This window comes from Homarus americanus, unplaced genomic scaffold, assembly GCF_018991925.1.
Source record: "Homarus americanus isolate GMGI-L3 unplaced genomic scaffold, GMGI_Hamer_2.0 scaffold4060, whole genome shotgun sequence".
Lineage (NCBI taxonomy): Eukaryota > Metazoa > Arthropoda > Malacostraca > Decapoda > Nephropidae > Homarus > Homarus americanus.
In genome coordinates this window covers 3,871,713-3,894,326 of record NW_024746161.1, presented here as the reverse complement: position 1 = coordinate 3,894,326, position 22,614 = coordinate 3,871,713, and the positions used below count along the sequence as shown (strand labels likewise).

The window sequence follows — 22,614 nt, the reverse complement described above, 5'->3', positions numbered from 1 at the left end:
CTTCTTCGTTTAGTTCTCCTCTTCTCTTATTCCTCTTCTTTGTCCTCTCTCCTTCTCTCCTGTAATATTTTTTTTCATTTATATCTTCCTTCAACCCCTCCTCTCCAGTCTCCTCCCCTCCTACTCCCCAGTCTCCCCTCCTCCTCCCCAGTCTCCCCTCTTCCTCCCCAGTCTCCCCTCCTCCTCCTCCTCCGGCGTGTAACATGGGAGGCATGGTTTAGGCCGGTGATCCTCTGGAATGGCTGAAACAGACGTTTAGTGGAGCCTCACACTAACAGCCAGACGACTTCATAGCGGCCACTGAGACGCACGGCATGGCACTTTTAATCCGCGCCGAGGGGGGGTATGTCGGGCAGCGGTGGGCGTGGTGTACACAATGTGAGGCAGCGGTGGTCGAGCTGTTAACAATGTGGGGCAGCAGTGGCGTGCTGTAAGCAATGTGGGGCAGCAGTGGGTGTGGTGTACACAATGTGGAGCAGCAGTGGGCGTGGTGTACACATTGTGGAGCAGCAGTGGGCGTGGTGTACACATTGTGGAGCAGCAGTGGGCGTGGTGTACACATTGTGGGGTAGCAGTGGCGCCGGCGCGCTGTGCATAGTGTGCCGTGATTTAAATTGTGGATAAACTGTAAACAGCGTGGGCGTGCTGTAAACAGTTTGAGCCTAATGTATACATTGTGGGAGTGCCATACAAAGCATGGGCGTGTTGGACACTGTATGGGTATGCTACACACTGTGGGCGGTGTTGTAAACATAGTGGGAGTGCTGTACTGTATATACTGTGGGCGACCAGTAAACAGCTTATGTCCTTCATCTCGTGTTAAGACTCCTCACAACCTAACATAAAACTACGTCATCATAATCACTTGATAACTAATCTGGAGAGTCAAGTACATGAGGGTGAAAATGGTGGAGTCGGTTGCCTCTCGTCCCGGTGGGGCGGCCTCCCAACTGATTCACCTTACCTGCACACGAACACATGATAGCCCTCGACTCCTCTTTTTGACACCCACCGTCATCAATCCGACCCTCGCAGAGTACACAAACAGTACTGTTAGCGTGGCGATGCCCTGCCGGTACTTTCAGTCCTGGACAAAGGCGGTGGTGGCTCGCGAAAGCATCACCCAGGGTGGTGGTTCCTTCCTTGTGTCCCCCAACCCCAACCCACCACCCATCCCCGATTACCTCCCCGGATACCTCCAAGGGTACTTTCCCTCCCTACCTGCCTACTTACCTCCTCGGCGTGTTTGGTCAGTGGGCTACGAAGATCAGGGTACTGTTCCCTGCCCCAAAGGAGAGAGAGAGAGATTTCCATCCCTAATTTCCAGCACTTATTTTTCAGCTTGAGGCTTCTTTCCAGGGCAGTGCGAGGGAAGACTATTAAGGTAGTGGGGAGGGCCGTTGTATGCTGGGAAGGGAAGTTGAAAGTGTGGTGGAAGAGGTGGGTCGCTGTGTGCTGGGAGGGGAGGCTTACAGTGTGGTGGAAGAGGAGGCTGGAGGTGTGGTGCAGCAGGAGGTTTATAGTGCGATGGAAAGGGAGGGTTGTTGTGTATTGGGAGGGATAACTAGTAGTCTGTGGGAAGGGAAGGGTCTGTGTGTGCTTGCAGGGAAGGTTGACATTATAGTGGAAGGGGGGGTTACTGTATACTAGGAGGGAATATTGACGGTATGTTGGAACAGAAGTCTAAAAGTGTAATAGAAGGGGAGACTTATGATGTGAAGGAAAGGGATGCTGCCAACGCGGTGGAAGAGAAAGCTGTCAATCTGGTGGCAAGGATGGGTGCCTATGGTGGGATGGGAGATTAGCAGTAATGGTGGAATAGAAGCATATGCTTATTTGTATAATGGGAGGATGGCAGTATGGTGGGTGGGAAGGATAGGATCATCGTGGAAGGGAAGGTTGACTGTGGTCGAGGAGGAGCCTGGGGTGGCATTGTTGGATATAGAGGTGACTGAGGATTACCTTTGACTCCCCGGGGGAAGGATATGAGAGAGCCAGAGGATACGTTTGATGATAAGACTGGATAATGTAAGGACAGGTTCTCGACACAAGGAGAGATGCTGTTACGGAAGACGTCAGATGTGGCGATATAAAAAAAACCCTAACTATATAATATTTCCAACAGACAATAAACTACTGCTGCTGATAGTCACTTCAACGTATGTAACAATAAAAAAAAAACTCTTCTTGGATCTTTGTCACTTAACCCAACTTAAATAACAATATATAACACTAATAATACAAAGAATGTACAGTTACACAATACACATTTATAGCACATAAAGCCAGGATGTTCAGAGAGCCAGACAGATCCCTAAACATTTAAAAGGGTTGAAAGGATAGACTAGAGGTGCAGACAACAATACTATAGATAGAAGAATGTGGAAGTAATCAGTAAGACGATCCCTTATGAGTGTCTTATGGAATATATAGCACGCACTTGATGTACTGTATATGATGGCATGACACAGGGAAATACTAAGACGTGATCCCCAGTGAGACTAAAACAGCGATACAACACATAACTAGAGATGCTCAATTTTGTTTTCGTTTTTGTTTACTTCATATCTACTACATCGGTAACTCACAGCCGGATGAGGAAACAACACCAAATATAAAACAAAAACAAAAGAAGGGAAGAAAAACAGATAGTAATAAAAAAAAAGTAAACAGTAAAACATAGAGACACAGGCGAGGACATCTACTGTCAATGGATCACTACGAAAAATAAAAACGCTGATGGGAGCTACACTGAAGGGCTACAGGCAGCTACACTGAGGGGTTACAGGCAGCTACACTGAGGGACTACGGGCGGCTACACTGAGGGACTACGGGCAGCTACACTGAGGGACTACGGGCAGCTACACTGAGGGGCTACAGGCAGCTACACTGAGGGACTACGGGCAGCTGCACTGAGGGGCTACAGGCAGCTTCACTGAGGGACTACGGGCAGCTACACTGAGGGCTACAGGCAGCTGGCACTTAGGTACTACAGGCAGCTACACTGAGGGATTACGGGCAGCTACACTGAGGGACTACGGGCAGCTACACTGAGCTACACGAGTAGCTACAGCTTGAGCAGCTACACTGAGCTACACGAGCAGCTACACTGAGCCACACGAGCAGCAACACTGAGCCACACGAGTAGCGACACTGCCACACGAGCAGCTACACTGAGCAGCTTCACTGAGCCACACTGAGCCACACAGCAGCGACACTGAGCCACACGAGCAGCGACACTGAGCGACACTACACGAGCAGCGACACTGGCAACACGAGCAGCGACACTGAGCCACGAGCAGCTACACTGAGCCACACGAGCAGCTATACTTAGCTACACTGAGATACACGAGCAGCTACACTGAGCCACACGAGCAGCTACACTGAGGGACTACGAGCAGTGGTAAGAGGAGTAGAGTGACACAGGGGACAGGTAAGGGAGTTTAAGGTAATCAAGATGGCCTTGACACCTACCTAAAATGTCCGCTTGACCTCGCACTAGTGTCGGTAGATCAGACCCACCTGCACGGGGGAAGAACACTGGGTATTAGATTAACTAGCCCAAGACAAGCACACGTCTCTATAAACTAATAAATCATAAGTGTCGATAATAAAGTTAATGTTAAGTTTAATAAAGAAAAAAATTGCTTTAAGCATTGAAGTTTCCCTCTTGAAAGAAATTAAGTTAAGAAACTCCTGCCTGTCACCACATCTCTGTCGCCCAGGTACCAAAATACTGCATTAATGAAAAGACGGCGTGTAAAGGGCAACATACGACTAGTTTATACTTCACAATACGTAGAAAATTATACTGGTATATAGCCTGACTCCTTAATTAAACAAGGCACATGAAGATATAATTATATTCAGGGAAATAATTAAAATATGTGTAACAAAGCTAACAGGACTATTGGCCATCTCGTCTCCGCACCAACACCGAGAAAACGGAACCAATGATGATCAGAGAAGACCTTGCACTCATTGCCCGCCGTAACTAGCCTCCTTCCCTCGCTCCCTAAGCCGCCAACAATTGTCACAATCTGCCACAATCGGCTCAGTGGCTGGGACAAACAAACACTCCGCGGGGGGGACCGACACAAACACACGCCAACAAAGCCGATCCGACAGCGGGGGTTAAATCGGTTCGGGGGGGTAGACGGCTTTTAACCCTTTCGCAAAAACGATCAACTCTCCCCTCCCTCCCTCCCCACGTCATCTCCGAGGGGGGTAGGTGTGTTGGAGTGGACAGGGGGGATAAGGTGATGATGAAAGGCTGAGGTTAGAAAGGGAGAGTGTGGATTATAGGAGGGATGGCTGACGCTGAAGCCGAGGGAAGGTTATAGAGGGTTGGCTGACGCTGAGGCCGAGGGAAGGTTACAGAGGGATGGCTGACGCTGAAGCCGAGGGAAGGTTATAGGAGGGTGGACTGACGCTGAGGCCGAAGGAAGGTTATAGAGGGATGGCTGACGCTGAAGCCGAGGGAAGGTTATAGGAGGGTGGACTGACGCTGAGGCCGAAGGAAGGTTATAGAGGGATGGCTGACGCTGAAGCCGAGGGAAGGTTATATATAGAGGTTGGCTGACGCGCTGAGGCCGAGGAGGAAGATTATAGAGGGTTGGCTGACGCTTCGAGGCCGAGGAAGATTATAGGGGTTGGCTGACGCTGAGGCCGAAGGTATATGAACTCTATAGAGGGTTGGCTGACGCTGAGGCCGAGGAAAAGTTATAGGAGGACTGACGCGCTGAAGGGCCGAGGGAAGGTTATATAAACTCTATAGAGGGTTGTGGGCTGACGCTGAGGCCGAGAGGGATTATAGGGGTTGGCTGACGCAGAGGCCGAGGAAGGTTGCAGGCTCTAGAGGGTTGGCCTGACGCTGAAGGGCCGAAGGTTATAGAGGTTGGCTGACCGCAGAGGCCGAGGAAGGTTATAGAGGATGGCTGACATGAGGGCCGAGGAAGGTTATGGGAGGGTGGACTGACGCCGAGGGGAAGGGTTATAGAGGGTTGGCTGACGCTGAGGCCGAGGGAAGGTTATAGAGGGTTGGCTGACGCTGAAGCCGAGGTTGTGTGAAGGAGTTAGGGGGTGAAAGGGGAGGACAACAAGAAGAACGGGTGTCTTGGAGGAGGAGGGGGCAGGGTGAATGAACAAAGGTGGTGTCTAGGAGGAGTAGGAGGAGCCAGGGTGAGGGGACAAGGGAGGGCATCAAGGAGGAGTGCTGAGAGAAACATGAGTTGAAATCCGAGAAGAGTTACAGCGATGAGATTGACCCCATGGCCCTGAAGTACGACTGAAGGAGGGGGTGAGGGGATAGGTGTATATGAGGGGACAGGTGTATGTGAGGGGACAGGTGTATATGAGGGGGCAGGTGTATGTGAGGGGACAGGTGTATATGAGGGGACAGGTGTATGTAAGGGGACAGGTGTGTATAAGAGGAAAGAGGAAGGTAGGTGGGAGGGGAGGCTGAGACGAAAGGGAGATAAGGTAAGAGAATAAAATTAAACTCAATTACCAGAATAGATGGAGAAGGGGGGAGGGAGGGAGGGAGGGAGGGTGGAGCACATCTACCTCACCTAACCCTGACCTCCTACGTGCTCGTCAGTCACCTCCTAAGCTTCAAAACAGGTCAAAGCATCTCGTCAAAACAACTCTTCATCACAACACTCGGGTCAAGGGCTGCTCAAAACAATAGCGTTCGTATAGCTGTGAGAAGCTCTTCCTTGTGACGATAAGAGACAGTGAATACAAATAATGAAAGAAAACAGAGATACAAAACGAGAAGAAGAAGAAGAAGAAGAAGAAGAACAGAAATAATAAACAAAGAAAAAAGAATGAAAACATAATAATACGAGAAAACATAAAAAAGGCTGAAATAAGAGAAGCGAAAGACAAAGATTGAGAATATCAAGAGGAAGACTAAGAGAAAACAAAAGCAGTCAGAGAACGAAAGAAATTAAGAAACTGTAAAAAAGGAAATTCAAGAGAAAGATTCAACAAAACGGTGTTCGAAAACTACAAAAAGGGAGAAATTCGTCACTTGAGGACAGCTTATGTGTGTTATTACAGCTTAATTGTGTTATTACAGCTTATGTGTGATATTACAGCCTGTGTGTGTTATCACAGCTTATGCGTGGCAATACAGCTTATGTGTCTTATTACAGCTTATGTGTGTTATTACAGCTTATGTGTGTTATTACAGCTTATGTGTGTCATTACAGCCAGTGTGTGGTATTACAGCTTATGTGTGTTATTATAGCTTATGAGTGGTATTACAGCCTGAGAGTGGTATTACAGCTTATGTGTGTTATTATAGCTTATGAGTGGTATTACAGCCTGAGAGTGGTATTACAGCTCTCTCCCTCCTCTCTTTCCTCCATCCCTCTCTCCCTCCTTCCTTTCCTCACCTCCAGCTCTCATCACCCAAACTAACACTTTCTTAACTTTTCCTTCTTCCCTTTACTAATTATTGTCTTCTAAAATTATATTTAAAAAAGTGATTCATCCTAATTGGATTTTCTGTTCTCGTTCTGTTCCTTATTTGTGTACTTTTAGTGTTTATGGCTTATCCAGTGAGCAAATATTTCCATTTTTATTTGTATCTTTTGGCGTGCAATCATTTACCGCTTCTCTTTTCATATATTCATCATCATCATCATCATCATCACATTCATCATAATCATCATCATCATCATCATTACCATCATCATCGTTTTACGGCCATAGTGACTTAATTGTTTATTCACTTTCATAATTCATCAATTTTTCTCCGATCCAACTTGTCTGTCCTCCTATACATTAAGTCAGTTAAGTCATCTGTATCCGAAACCTCATAACAATAAAATCAATATCATCTCTGGTCTCTTGGCTACTTCTCCTATACAGGTAATGTTTCCATCTATCCTTATTTCATATATTTATTGACGTTTCTCTCTCTACTGCTTTTCGTAGATCGATATTTTGGTCTCCTTTTTCCTCTACTCCCAGTTCACCATTCCCCTCTTCTTCTTCTTCTTCTTCTTCTTCTTCTTCTCTTTTTCTCTTTTCCTTTCATTCCCATCCCATTGAGTCATTTTGCCCTTTATCTTATTACCTTTACTTCTTCCTTAGTTACCACCATTCCTTTCCTTAACTCTCTCTCTCTCTCTCTCTCTCTCTCTCTCTCTCTCTCTCTCCCTCCCTCCCTCCCTCCCTCCCTCCTGGACCAGACTACCCCTTCCCTCACAAAGCCAGCAGTCACAAAGCCGGCCCAACCAAACGGGGTCGGGACAATACAAAGCCTAGAAGTTCAAAACAGAAATCTTTATAAACCTCTTCCTGGGGCCGCCGCTGTAACCCGCTGTGGGCAAGATTGGGAGCGGCGCCGTGAGCCCAGTGGCTGTTCCTAGGGTGCTCGGTGGGTGCTGGAAGACGCTGCAGGGAGCCATTGGGAGCCTATATGTTTTCAGGGTGCCCTAGATACTGCCGGTTATACTGGAATATTACAGGCCATTACAGATGTTTTTTTTACTTAAGCACTTTTGCAGCAAACGTTGGGGAAATACTTAATTTGCAGCAGAAACAGTTGTGTAGTTTTATATTTGTCCATGGACAGGTGAGTAATAACATTAAAGCCATAAAATAGAATTTACACAGATCCACACTTGCTGACAGCACAGAGGATATTATAATAAAATCAATACTGTACATTGATGGCGAGGAGATTTAACAGATGAGAAAACAAACAATGCAATGTTTATCCTTTTAAAGGTAACCACAGTACAGGTTGTTTGCTGGATACTTCTAATACCGAGAGGCCCAGCAGTGGCCTGGCCAGCAGGCCAAGAAGCTGCACTAGATTAGCCCCATTAACAAGGACAACACATCCCGGATCAGTTTGCTCACATATGAATCATTTTCAGAGCACAAAGGCAGACCAAGAAAAACTGTGGGCGGTAGCGGGTCCAGGACCTCCGCCACCGCCCAGGAATGTGAGACCGGGTGACCAAAGACCAAAAACCAGATTATGATGGCATTGACGAAGAAAAAATTTCATAACCAATAAACCTGACGTTAATCCAGCCATTTGGGTTTAAATCCCATTAGAAGCGGTTCTGATCCCTTAACTCCCCCTTCCTTTACCCCCACCCAACCCTCCCCATCCCCTCCCCCCATTGCTCGCTAAAGGACACTCCAAAATCTGTCCTGGTCGCATGGCCAGAGTTGTCAATGGTTGTCACAGTCCATCGTCAAGTGAGGAAATCTTCGTCGCGCTCACAACCACAAACACTCACTACTCTATTACAGTATATACCACCTTACGAGCTCCGTGATACATCTTTAATAAATTATAAATGCCACCGCATACATATTATTTACAAAAGCTGTTCAGTCACTTAAATTATATCAATGAAGTGTACAGTATCATAGAGAGCGTAGGCTACGGTGGTAGGGCTTCTGGATAACTGGAACCTGCGAGTGTTTAAGGACAGTTTCCACGGTGTGAGTGTGTATGCCCCTAACATTCCGGCATTGTGGGACAGCCACAGTAACTATTGAACAACACTCTCCCCACGGTGTACTGGAGACAAACCAGGGAAAGAAAAATTTTTTATAAAAAAGATATCGAATTTAAGTTTTCTTTATGCATTGATTTAATAAGACGACAGATATTTTATTATTACCTGTATTAAGATATTTTAGTCACTAATAAAAACATTTCCTTTACTGCTGAGTGAAGCCTTAAGTCCGATTTCAGAATTTTTTTCAATTTCCAGAAATATTAAGCTTACTAACAAGAAATAAACTTAGTAGTAACATCCTCTTCTGTGTTTACTCTTACCACACTTCCATATATTTCTTTATATTAAGGTGGGAGGGTAGGAGGGACTTTATCATCAGTTAGTATCATTTCACCGACCGTCCAGTATCTTCATATGCATATTTTCCTTACATTATTTTTACCAGAAAAACAAAATCCAGTTACGTCTGATTTCTTTTAGATAAAAAAATAGACTAAATTCATCCCAGCACACTACTCAAGTAACTCCAAGGTAAAGCGATTCTATGCTTCTATACCCAAGGATATAAATTCTCAACAGAAATCTTATGTCTATCTTAACCAACACTAAAACCTGTCTTAGTCTTAATTGTTAAAGCAGACAAGCTTGAAGAACATATTTAAAAAAAAAACGAAAATATAAGACACTCCCAAGAAGAATACTGGGAAGACCTCTTGCTACTGGTGGAGCTGCAGTACGAAAGATGCTTTATCCTGCACCAAACTTTCTGGAATATTTAACTCGTACTACTTTAATTAATATGTTTATTCGTCTCGTCTAACACAAAACACACGATGGAAATGATATCACAAGAATATGAAAAGACTTTTACAAGACACTTCAAAAAATAATGGTAGAATGGCCCAAAGATGAACCTTTTTGGCAGCACCTACTGGCATTTTCCTTGAGAACCCGACCTGGCCATTCAAGGGGACGAGGAACTCAACTCAAAACATTTTAGTGGATCAGCAGACGTTTTGGGAGCTCGACTCGGCCTTTGGTGCAGCACAAAAAAATGAACAAATACGCAACAAAAGAAGAGGATGGGTGGTTGGAAGGAGAGGAGGGGTAGAGGGGAGGTAAAGGTGTGTGTGTGTGTGTGTGTGTGTGTGTGTGTGTGTGTGTGTGTGTGTGTGTGTGTGTGTGTGTGTGTGTGTGTGTGTGTGTGCGTGTGCTTGTGCTTGTTCGCACGAGCACGTTTTTAAATGAACGTCATGTTCTCTACGTCATCAACAATAAATTTCTTGAGTTAATAGTTACGTCATAAGGAATTGCAACAAAAGTACCTCAGTTTGTTCAAAATATTTGGAGTGATTTTTTTGTAAGGCAATAACGGGTGTTCCAGGGTACAGACGTTCACCACCTAACGACAGCACCGAAGACCTAGAGATGAGGGAGAGACACGGAACTACACCATAAACTACCATCTCTCAGAAATCAATCACTAAAGAGACGTTCAGATGCAGACTGTCATGGAGGCAGCATCAGCACCTATAACCGTCAGTTCTCCCTCGACCACAGAGAGGAAGATCCAACTATCTCTAACAGAACACCAACCCCAAATAACCCCCATAGAGTAAACGAGAGGACTATACACCCCACACGGTTCTCTACCTTCAATCCCCCTCCTGATGGTCCTGGCCACCAAGATGGGAGGGTGAGGGATGGGGGGTGTCCTATTGGTTGAGTTCACGTGGTCCTGGTGAAAGGAGGGGTAGTGGGAGACGAAGAAGGGTAGCCAATGTCCTACTCTCTCCACATTTTAATATTATGAAATATATTTAAATAAACTTACTTCAGGCACTTGATAATTGTAAATAACTGGTCCTTTACAGTATATAAAATTATACGATCACATCAACTTACATAACCTATGGGAGTGTTAATGAGTCAGTGTTTCCACGAGGTGTCACTTCTACCTCATGGACTTTCTCTCTTATCTTTTACTTCCCCAAATTTGCCTTCGTCCTATTTCCCTTCACATATCTCTTTCCCGCTTTCTTTATGCAGTTCATCAATTTAACTGTACCTCTTATATTTTCTTTTTTCATATCAATATTCTTCTATTTCATTTTGTTTCTCCATTCATGTTTTTTCCTTCCTTCACGAATTTCATATTTTTCTTATTCATTCTCTTACTTTGTTATTGTGATCATCCAGAACCACTACAACTTCTTCCTCTGTCTACAGCGCTAAGTTTCCCACTGCCACTATACCATAATTCACTACTACTACTACTACTACTAATATTACCCATCTTTCAATTGACACCATTCCCTCCATTATTCCTTCCATCCATACCACCACTTCCTCCATCACTACCATAATCTCCTTCATCACAGTTACTTCCACCATATCTACTCCACCACCACCACCACCACCACCACCACCATCGCCTCCTTCCCTAGCGGGTTCGTCTCTCTCCTCTCCCCCACCCCATCCCCCACGCGGGTCGACGGGAGACACTACGCCACATTAGGTCCTTTATCTGCCCTCAACTGCCCTGGAAAACTCGTGTTGCCCTTTTCCAGCGGCGCTACGGAGGTCTGGCTGGTAGGGGAGCTCGGAAGCGTGACTATAAGACAACTGGAGAATAAGGGGCGACGGGGAGCATCATGAACTGCCATGATGAGCTACTAAGATCCGTGACGACGACAGAGCATCAGGAACTACCTTCTCGAGCCGACTGGATGGGTCAAAACTGGATCCACGGTGGTGATAAAACAGGACTGCCTGCATCGATAGTAAATAGAAGTCCGGAACCGTGAAGGCTAGGCAACATAACTCAGAGTAAGAGACGGGTAGAATTGTCAAAACAACAGCTCTCAATGGGCCACCTGGAAACTACTAGTAACTGGAGCGTTGAGGGTATCCAGAACCTCCACCAAGAAAGCCTAGAGGAAGAATGGTCTTCAGGAACAATCAAAATGAAGGTCAGGAACACAACAAAAGAGCAACTAGAACCCCTGAGAAGGAGACCTGGAATAATTATAACAAATCTGTAGCGAAAAGTCTTAACCGTAATCATGACAAGCGTAAAACAACCATAATCGTCTGTTGAGACCTGTATTGACGCCGCTGTGGGTCGTGTTAGTGGGGAACAAAAGTTAGTATGACATTATAATTTGTGTGAAGCCGATGTTAATTTTAAACCAATGTCTCTAGTGTACAGTAAGCTGCAGCATAAGCCAGTAATAATATAAAGCCGGAACTAATTTGTGTAACCACTAGTGTTGACGACACATCAGCATTAGTGTGACATGATGTGCCAGTGATACTATTGATGCAGTGTTACAGTGGAACCAATGTTACTGGTACCAGAGTAAATGTTTCATTAATGTTATTATAGTTTCTCTCTAGTGAGACATTTATGCATATAGATTTGTTTGTTAATACTATTACAACAACAGAGTTTCTGCAACTGTACTGATAAGTGTGGCAACAATGTTACTGTAACCACATTACAGTTGTGGCGCCAATATTACTGTGGCCACACAGTGTGGCAACAATGTTACTGTAACCACTTTATAGTTGTGGCACCAATGTTACTGTGGCCACACAGTGTAGCACCAATGTTACTGTAACCACATTACAATTGTGGCGCCAAAATTACTGTGGCCACACAGTGTGGCACCAATGTTACTGTAACCACATTACAAGTATGGCACCAATGTTACTGTGGCCATATTACAATTGTGGCACCAATCTTACTGTAGCCACACAGTGTGGCACCAATGCAGCCGGTGGCCAGGCGAGAGGAAGGTGGAGGGAGGATGACGACACCCACACACACACCCACCCCTCCCTGTCCCCGGTATAAAAATGATATCTTTAGAAACATTCACTTTGCCAGTCTTGTGGGTTTTTGTGCGCCTCCACTTTAAAATGCTTTCCAGGTCCCTTCATCTCGACCAATTGAAATGAAGACATTTAACAAGGAGATAAATCAAGGGGATCGCTACAGCCCACAGTCGTGATGCCAGAGGGATAACGACGTGTCCCACACTTTAAAATCCACTTAATTTTTATGATGAATTTTTATGCGCGCCTCCCCGCTAAGTCGCCAGCGGGTTTACGAGTCCCGACTGGCCAGTGTTGCCAAGTTAAAGTTCAGGCTACAACACCTCCCATCCCAACCCTCTACAACACCACATATGCCATCGTCTTGTATATGGTCAAGGTGTCGTCACTACCCCAGAACAGAAGAAAGAAATTCAGGAGCAGTATGCGTCACCCAGAAACATGGATAAATGCATTCACGTACAGTACAGTACAGTACATGGGAGGACGAAGCAGAACACAACGTGCATCGTCCATCGTGCAGTAAAATGTTGCCTGTTTTGCCCGGGTCGTGTGGCCGGGGGCTCCACCAACAACCTGAATAGTGTTCGCTATTCACCAAGTCAAACCCGACCTTAACCACTCACGCACACAAACAATTTTAGACATACGAACAGTTTTAGACAATGGAATATAAAACTCTTCCCATCACTCACAAGTCAGTAGGATGCAAAACTTATATGCTCGAGGAACCTTAGTTACCTTGCAAGAATAAAATGGAATAACATGAACTAGTTATCATGATCCTGAGTATATGAATAATAATCATAAATCTTTGGTTCTGTGAAACTAGATAAATTGAGAAAACTTTTACGCAGCTCAGACTATCAATTCGGCCTCAGGAAGGGTCAGAGTAACGATGTCTGTGCATCCTAACTTTAAAGGAAGGTATCCAATCTACAAGAGAGAGAGAGAGAGAGAGAGAGAGAGAGATGCTCCTCCATCCATTTACGATTGTCAGACTATTCAAATGTAAATGACAAAAATAATACTAAAAAATTACTTGCCAAACCAGTGGACAGAATGTTACGGATTAGTTTCGTAAATCTCATGTTTTACTGATATAAGAGTCAAGGGTTAGAGTGTAATACTGCACGACTCTGGCTGAGATCTTCACCTGGGACTCGTCAGGGGGACATTTTCTCGCCTTGATACATTTTCCCATGAACTGGATTTTCAAACAATTATCTTCATAAACGACAGGTTTTTACTGTCATTGTTGAATAATTGTTTATACTAAGAAGGCACTTTGTCTTCCTAATAACAATATTTACACGATATTACCTAATTTGGAACCCAAACAGTCAAAGCTAGTTTATGATGCTTATTATAAGAAACTACTACAAAATTTTCTTGCGTTTAGTGTTAACTCGAAACAAATATTATAAAAATTTTCTTCAAACCTAAAAATAAAGCCCCAATTTCTTGAAGTTAGTCTGCAGTCTCTAAATTGGCCCTGAAGCATCACTGATGTTGATAATATTAACAAAGCTTCTCGATATTTTTGCATATGTGTAATAGCATAAAGGAAATTTTTTCTCAGGAAGAAATACGAGTAAATGCAACCACAATCTGTCCTCTCAGAGAAAAAGTCAGAAAATTATAAAAAAAAAAGGCTCGTTTATCTGGGCATTCATCTTAAAATAGTAAATGTCGCACCTTTATGAATCAAACTTGAGTGCTAGAAAAAACAAACTCAAACTGGATGATTAGTCAGACATGTAATAACACCTGATCTCCTCCAATGTTGTTGATGTCTTCCTCGACTCATCGTTTTACGCCATATTGGTTATATTCATCCGCGCGCGTGTGTGTGTGTGTGTGTGTGTGTGTGTGTGTGTGTGTGTGTGTGTGTGTGTGTGTTAATAAATAACAAATATTCCAAAAGATCAACGAGTAAACGAAGAAGTTAGTCTTTATGAACCAGCAGCACTCTCAGTCCCCATACCTGGTTGAAAGAGCGTTCACTAGGCGCACTGCTTGAGGTAACAGAGATCCGTCAAGCTGCAGCTGACCAACATGGCGACCATCAAAGGATATTATACTGTTGTGTGAGCCAGCGAGTTCTCACCAACACCCTCTGACAATGAGACACTGCTTGAGACAATAGTCTGATTGAGAAAGCGTTCACCAGGGCACTGCTTGAGACAGTGGTGTGGTTGAGAGATCGTTTACTAGGGCATTGCTTGAGACAGTGGTGTGGTTGAGAGATCGTTTACTAGGGCATTGCTTGAGACAGTGGTGTGGTTGAGAGATTGTTTACTAGGGCACTGCTTGAGACAGTGGTGTGGTTGAGAGATCGTTTACTAGGGCATTGCTTGAGACAGTGGTGTGGTTGAGAGATTGTTTACTAGGGCATTGCTTGAGACAGTGCTGTGGTCGAGGGATCGTTTACTAGGGCATTGCTTGAGACAGTGCTGTGGTCGAGGGATCGTTTACTAGGGGACACTGCTTGAGACAGTGGTGTGGTCGAGGGATCGTTTACTGGGAGGGACATCGTTTTACTAGGGCATTGCTTGAGACAGTGGTGTGGTCGAGGGATCGTTTACTGGGGCATTGCTTGAGACAGTGCTGTGGTCGAGGGATCGTTTACTAGGACACTGCTTGAGACAGTGGTGTGGTTGAGGGATCGTTTACTGGGGCACTGCTTGAGACAGTGGTGTGGTCGAGGGATCGTTTACTGGGGCACTGCTTGAGACAGTGGTGTGGTCGAGGGATCGTTTACTGGGGCACTGCTTGAGACAGTGGTGTGGTCGAGGGATCGTTTACTGGGGCACTGCTTGAGACAGTGGTGTGGTCGAGGGATCGTTTACTGGGGCATTGCTTGAGACAGTGCTGTGGTCGAGGGATCGTTTACTAGGACACTGCTTGAGACAGTGGTGTGGTCGAGGGATCGTTTACTGGGGCACTGCTTGAGACAGTGGTGTGGTTGAGGGATAGTTTACTAGGGCATTGCTTGAGACAGTGGTGTGGTCGAGGGATCGTTTACTGGGGCACTGCTTGAGACAGTGGTGTGGTTGAGGTAGTTCCTACATGAAGCCATAGTAAGTCTGATACTCGGGCGTCTATAAAGGCAGTTCTGACGTTAGTCTGCCTCTTAAAGTGGTATCATCTTTCCCATCACCTACATATTTCCCAGACTATGTCAAACGCCGGACGAGATGATGTGAGCAGCTGATTATGTGCGACGTGACTGCCATGTTAGCGTCGTACCAGGTAGACCAGAGGCGGTCCCTGCAGGGCATCAGGAACCGACTCGGGGATGTCATATTATGTCCAGATTTCGTCTCTGTCGCATGATTGATTGGACCCCGAGATCGTAAAATTGATCAGACTGATCAAGCGAGTTCTCTTGGGTGCGATTCAGTATCAGAAAGTATCGTACACCAAAATAAAGGTAAATAATGAGTTTCACGCCTCTCAGGAAAACACCCATGGATACTAAAAAATTTAAGCCTTAATTAGGAGGCACTGAGCTAAAATTCATGCAGTTCCTCCCTACCAATAATGAGTTATCATCTCGGAGAGAACTGCAACTGCCGCAGCCTTCTTATGATCGCCATGGCGGGGCCCGATACGGTAGTCTTGATGTATCGCTGCCATAAAATACTAACAAGGTATTAACTCTGATCATCTCATACATAAATTACCTGTGTGTTTACCCCCTCAAAGGTTCCCTAAGACACACCATGAGCTGCACTCGATCTAAACATGACTCATCAACATTCCCCAACTACCTACAGTAGAGTCTATGTTCCCTCAACAGCGACAAGCTTTGCGTCCAAACAAAATTCTGCAGTATTCTCCATAGATTGCCACACCATGAATGAAAGCAACGTTCACACACCTTCATCTTAAAGAAATAAAAATGTACAATTTGTGTCATAATCTGCGTTGTAAAATGGCAAAAACAAGTGGCAAGGTGAAGGTTATGAGCGGAGCCTAGGAAAACAGATGTACCTTGGCTGCCTCACTCTGGTGTATCTCGCATTTTCTCTGATAATATTCGTATAATTCTGTACTTAATCGACAAGTATAAAATCACTGCAGAAAGACAACCAAACTAAACGGATTTGATGCATCGCCTGAGAACATGTCTGTCATTAACGCTGATATTCCAACTGATGATCAAAAAATAAAAATAAAAATAAAATGGCACTTGAAGCATAACAACTCTGGCATTATTGCTCTGGGAGAATTAGGTCTGGAAAATAGTACATCACTGAACTGAATAAGTAATTACAGGAATCTTTATATAAACATGGCATTCTTTTTTTTTACAATATCTGATATATTTATACAAGCATCGCCTTAGATCACAGAGTATGACGTTAATACTGAAGAAAGTTTCAAGAGTTCAAAGTAGAGGCCCCGAGGCTTCTTCTACACGAGCAGTTCACACATCACAACTAACACCACTTCCACGTGATGTAGTACTAAGCCGCCAGTCAGCTTTAGGAGGTAGTTAGTATGTCTGCCAAGGATGTCTGCCAACACCAGTTAGTATGTCAATGACGGTTATACAGTTTGCCAGCACCGGATAGTTCGGTTGTTTGCCAGCACCGTATAGTTCGGTTGTTTGCCAGCACCGTATAGTTCGGTTGTTTGCCAGCACCAGTTAGTTAGGTTGCTTGCCGGCACCGGATAGTTAGGTTGCTTGCCAGCACCGGACAGTTAGGTTGTTTGCCAGCACCAGTTAGTTAGGTTGCTTGCCGGCACAGGATAGTTAAGTTGCTTGCCAGCACCGGACAGTTAGGTTGTTTGCCAGCACCGGATAGTTAGGTTGCTTGCCGGCACCGGATTTTAGGTTGTTTGCCAGCACCGATAGTTCGGTTGTTTGCCAGCACCGTATAGTTCGGTTGTTTGCCAGCACTAGTTAGCTAGGTTGTTTGCCAGCACCAGTTAGTTAGGTTGTTTGCCAGCACCGGATAGTTAGGTTGTTTGCCAGCACCGGAGTTAAGTTGTTTACCGGCACCAGATAGTTAGTTTATTTGCCATCACCGGATAGTTAGGTTGTTTGCCAGCACCGGAGTTAAGTTGTTTACCGGCACCAGATAGTTAGTTTATTTGCCGTCACCGGATAGTTAGGTTGTTTGCCAGCAGCGCGAATCAGATAAATTTCAAAAACATTCTGCTTCTCTCGTTTTACACTTAATAGATAAATTTCGTCTCACGGCCACACAAAAATATAGCGAACAATAATTCAAGTTTTAAGGAAGGTTAGAGCAGAGTGTCATAATAAACTTGGGTTGGGTTTTATCAGGGCACACCATGAAAGCTTACCGGGGCGTCTAGCCGAGGTTTTGTGAAGTGAGTGCCCGACTTGATGACTGGGATGGTGGCTGACTGGCTGGGTGTCTAGCTAACTAACTGGTTGACTGGGTGAGTGGCTGGCTGGGTGGTTGACTCACTATGTTTAAGACTGGCTGGGTTTATAGTTAGCTAAGTCAATAGTCAACTGTTAGCTAGGTGAATAGTTAAAGCTGACTGAGTTGGTGGTTGGTTAGGTATGTTATGGTTGCCTGGGTGAATGGTTGAGTTTGTGGTTGGCAAGGCGACTGGATATTTGGCTATGTGTGTGGTAGAAAACTAGATGGCTGCGTTAAGGGTTGAATAAATGGTTGGCTTAAGTTACTGGTTGGGCGGGTAGCTGACTGTGTTAATAACTGAGTCAGTGGCGCGTAGAGATGAGGTAGTAGTTGATTGGGTGAATGGGTGGCCGTCTAGGTATATAGATGGGCGCTTTTATGTCTATATGTGATGACAAGAACTGATAAACGAGGCAGCAGCTGGCACATTACCTAAGTTAATTAGCTGGTCACATTACCTGGTCATGTTACCGAAGCACATTGGCTAAGTACGGCAGTAAGACACCTTAGTTGATTATATTATTTAGAACATACCGGGAGAACAGGTAAGCTAGGTGACCCGAATGGACAAATCAGCTGACTACATAAATCAGGTAGTCACACATATTGAGCGCCTCTATTGGCCACACATATTGGGTATATTTGCAGGCCACAGATATATTGGGTACAACAGCTGACCACACATATTGGGTACACCTACTGACCACACAGATTGGATACATTAGGTGATACATTAACACAAGTACTTTAATATTAAAAACCATTCAGGTACATCATGGAAGCACCATATAACTGGACACATTAGACGAATATATGATTTACCTTCATCAAATGGAAGCATCACACAGGACCTAAGCTTATTGCACCAGCTGGGTACATCACAAAGGACCTAAGCTTAATGCACCAGGTGGGTACATCCCACGGAAAGTAAGGTAGGTGCATCAGGTGAACACATCAGCTGGTGCCGGGTCTGGCGCCGCTCCGACAAATGGGCCGGAACTGGTATGGTCCGGGGCCACACGCTCAGGTTGTACCGCCAGGCGTCATGCAGATAATTTTAAACGTCTTTAAACTGTCTCAGTAAATTAAAAACGTAACTTAACTGCAGCGAAAACACCTTTATTGATGACCTAGAACAGAGATAAGCCCTTGAAGTGGATATTTTCTGTGTAGGGTATGTGAAGCGGGGTGTGGGTGTGAGGTGACACACGTGTGGCCGTCATAACCGCAACCCGTACTGGCACAGGAGCCAAGCAGGTGGGCCACACCTGCCGCCATGCCAGACACTCACCCACCTTCCCTCCCCTCCCTCACCCCCCCCCCTCACTTCTCCCTAAGATGCACCGCGATTATACACTTCTTGCAGTCACTCAGTTTATTTAACATGTTGGTGAAATTAATTTTAGAGAATGTCGTGAGTGGTGCCACGTAGTTGTGAGTGAGAGGAAGGAGAGAGGAGCTGCGGTTGTGTACAACCATATGAGAGAGGAAGAGGAAAGGGGAGCATGTCGTTGTGTACTACCACAGCTGTCCATCTCTTGTTCCCCATAGCTGACGAACACAACCACAAACACCAAGGCATGTCTTTGTATGTCTCTCTGCATAGTGCATGACATTCGTGCCGCCCACCAGGCAGCACACAACCTTCCAGTAGCCGTACTTCCCATACACCAACGATACGTTGTGTTGTGCCCTGGGTGGGGGGGGGGGACTGTCATCATGGTGGGAGACACTGGCCTACACGTGGCGTCATTGCTGACGGTGGGACACAGTACCCGTCGGTGACACAGATGGGCGGCCAGAGGCAGCGTGACCGGTGGCCGCCCATCCCGGGCTCTATACAGCGGGCAGCACTACTCAATGGGCACCCACGCCACCCCACCTCCGTCTTTGTTCCAGCCCGCGACCAAAGCCCAACAGCCAAGCAATTAACCAGGATTATTTTTCACCACCATCATTAACACCATTGCAATCAAAGCTTCAATGAATTGAACAAACAGAGGTGGACTCATGAGGCCACAAAGGTGACATCCTCGTGTGGTGGCGGGTGGGGATGAGCCTTAGAGGCCGGGGAGGGCGGCACCCTGCGGGGCGCCACGCTCTCCATTGCAAGGCCGCCAAACAATAAGGGAGACAGAGGACGCTAACCCGACACCACACGATCTGAGATGTGATAACACGGCAGCGGTGACATCCAGTGACATCTTGGTGACATCTGCCAGGGAACCTGGACATGAAGGACGGAGACACACGCTCAATATCCCCTTGCACCCCTTCATTCACCCCTGCACGCTGTTAACCCTTATGTACTCCCCTTCACCCCTAGCCCTCCCCTTGTATTTACGTCATAATGATGGTAACGCATATTACACGCCTGCTGGATAATAACACCAGATAACTAACACAGCCCACCAATATCTCTTTAATAATGATCATTTCTTTAGAGAACTGGTTGGATGCTGTCAGTGTACACACACGCACTTACTTTATGACTGAACAACACGTGATGCACACTTATCTCTTCACCACTACGTAGAAAAAGCAAATTTTCTAAAACCAATAAGCACATCTGTGAGACCAAAATTATGAATTGGAAATCTGGATAAATAAAATGAAAAGATAATCGAAGAGCAGGGAACCAGAGAAGAACGAGTCTCTGTTCCTTCAAGGGGAAGAAATATTAGAAACGAACAAATATTATTTCATCTATTTAATTTTTAATTTTCCAAATTCCATTGCGAATCTACCAACCAGGTGAGAGGGTCTCTGGTTACCTCTCAGGGCGAGACTGTTCATTACGCCGCGCCACAAGCACCGTCACCCGTGAGAGTATACAGATGGAGGACACAACTCGTCCACCTCTTGGCATATACGTTAGTTGTTAGGCAGTCAACGTAGCACATGACTACTCTGCCGGGGGTAGGGAGGGGCTCGCGTGTGTGTGTGTGTGTGTGTGTGTGTGTGTGTGACTGGGACCTCCCCGTGACATCCCTCTGTGACGTACACCGACACTAGGGTTGGTGGGTGGGAGTCGCCAGACATTTATGAGTGTTCTACATAATGTGTTCATTAAGGTACAGCGACACTCATTGCAGTATCTGTTGACACCGGTGTGACATCGCGTGCTGAGTGCAGATGAGAAAGTCGCAGCCTATACCCGGTGTCGTGCCTTAACCGGGTGATGGATTTTCTGCCTTAAATAACACATAATTGGGAGATTACTAAATACTGATATATCTCTACACAAACAGTTATTACCTTATAAACTATAGTAAGTGCTGACTTGTGATCATCCTATAGTATGATCCGGTTAACTATACAGTGCATCGTTTAGCCGATATCAACATTCAAAGTAGATTTTAAACCAAATACTGGCCATATTGTGACGTGTTATACCAGTACAGATACATTGTGACCCCTAATGTGTTCTAAGTTTCCCGAACGGCTCCTAACTTCGCGATATGAAAACAAAGTGGCAAGACTATAGTGTTGTGGTGATATCATGATGGTGTCAGAGATATGGTGACTTATGATTATGAAGACGGTGCGGAGACGGGGGGGGGGGCATAGTGAGAGCAGCTGGGTTTGGTGACCTGAATGTGGTTTGGTAGTAAAAGAGTGACTAGTGGGTGACAGTGTTGTGAGCACAGAGATAATACTGGTATCAATGTAGTAAACAGGGTGACAGTGACAGTTGTTGTGTTTGGTTAGCACACTGACAATTGGGTAACTAAGCATGTTGGTGTGATGGCATCATAATGACTATAGTAACAGTACTGTAATGTGATAAAAATATCATACGTATCGTGACTGCATAAGTACAGTTTGATAGTGACTGTAATGCCGGTGTGGTGTGCATTGTGATAAATGCCTATAGTGACAGTACACTGAGTATGGTGACAGTAACACCATGACCTAATAATATGATGTTGAGTATAAGCCTAAGGTGGTGAGGAGAAAAAACTAATATGACAGTGGTGACAGCGTATCGTGCAAGTAAGCGCGTGACCATGTGGCGAACATGAAAATATAGTGACTATAAAGAGGAGTGAAAGTGGTGCCGTAGACCTGACCTTCGGTATACAAGGAGGCAGTGTGGCCGGCACTGCACTCGACCACCTTCACTTTTCCCAACTGTAAAGGCGACGGCATACTGGGCACTTTCCTCCCAACATGTTGGACAAACACGGTCCGTTCAGCAAAACAAAGAGACGTTTTGCATCACACTGGGAAGTTTTGTTGGCGCGTCTGCCCAACGCAACGAAAACAACAACAAAGCGCCTAGACGAGGTTCGCCATGGATCCCGTTACTACAGTTGAGGCCTTGTAGGATTGTGTTATAGTTCTCCAATTGCTGAAAAAATTGTGGCGTCTGCAAAAGCTAAAGAAAAAACAATGGGTGCGTCGTGAAGTTTCTTTAAAAGTGGCGGCGGTCGGCTGATCAAAGAAGACCCTGAATAATAATTTAATAATACTAAAGAAGTTTTAAAGTGACGAATAAATAGAAGTATATATTAAATTACCATTGTTTCATGATTTATTTCATTTTTTATTTGAAATTATAAGCTCATTTGAGTACTAATCCAGCCAGCAAAGATCTCCGCCAAACCGTTGTCCATTTCTTGCAACAGCCGAAATCCTACTGCTTGTTAGGCGTTTAGGCCAACGGCCAGCAAAGCGGACAACATGTTTGGAGAAAACTGCATCGTGTGCCGCCACCTTTAAAAAAAGTCCCCATTCATTGCTGGATGGAATGAGGATGCCCGGGAGCAAACCAGAGACACTTAGAACATGAGGTGGGCACTGTCAACTCGACCACCGCACCCCATATAGCAGTACGAAAGAAAAACTGACATTAAGAAATGCTGATT

General features: G+C 45.3%; 1 protein-coding gene across 1 annotated transcript in view; it reads right to left on the bottom strand.

Moving 5' to 3' along the window:
- Positions 1–3,391: 3,391 nt before the first annotated feature.
- Positions 3,392–22,614, bottom strand: part of LOC121878961 — a 137,144-nt gene continuing 117,921 nt past the window's right edge. Inside the window, exon 4 of the mRNA XM_042385411.1 lies at positions 3,392–3,522. Coding sequence (XP_042241345.1) covers positions 3,392–3,522 — 131 coding nt within the window. The remainder of the gene's footprint in view (positions 3,523–22,614) is intronic.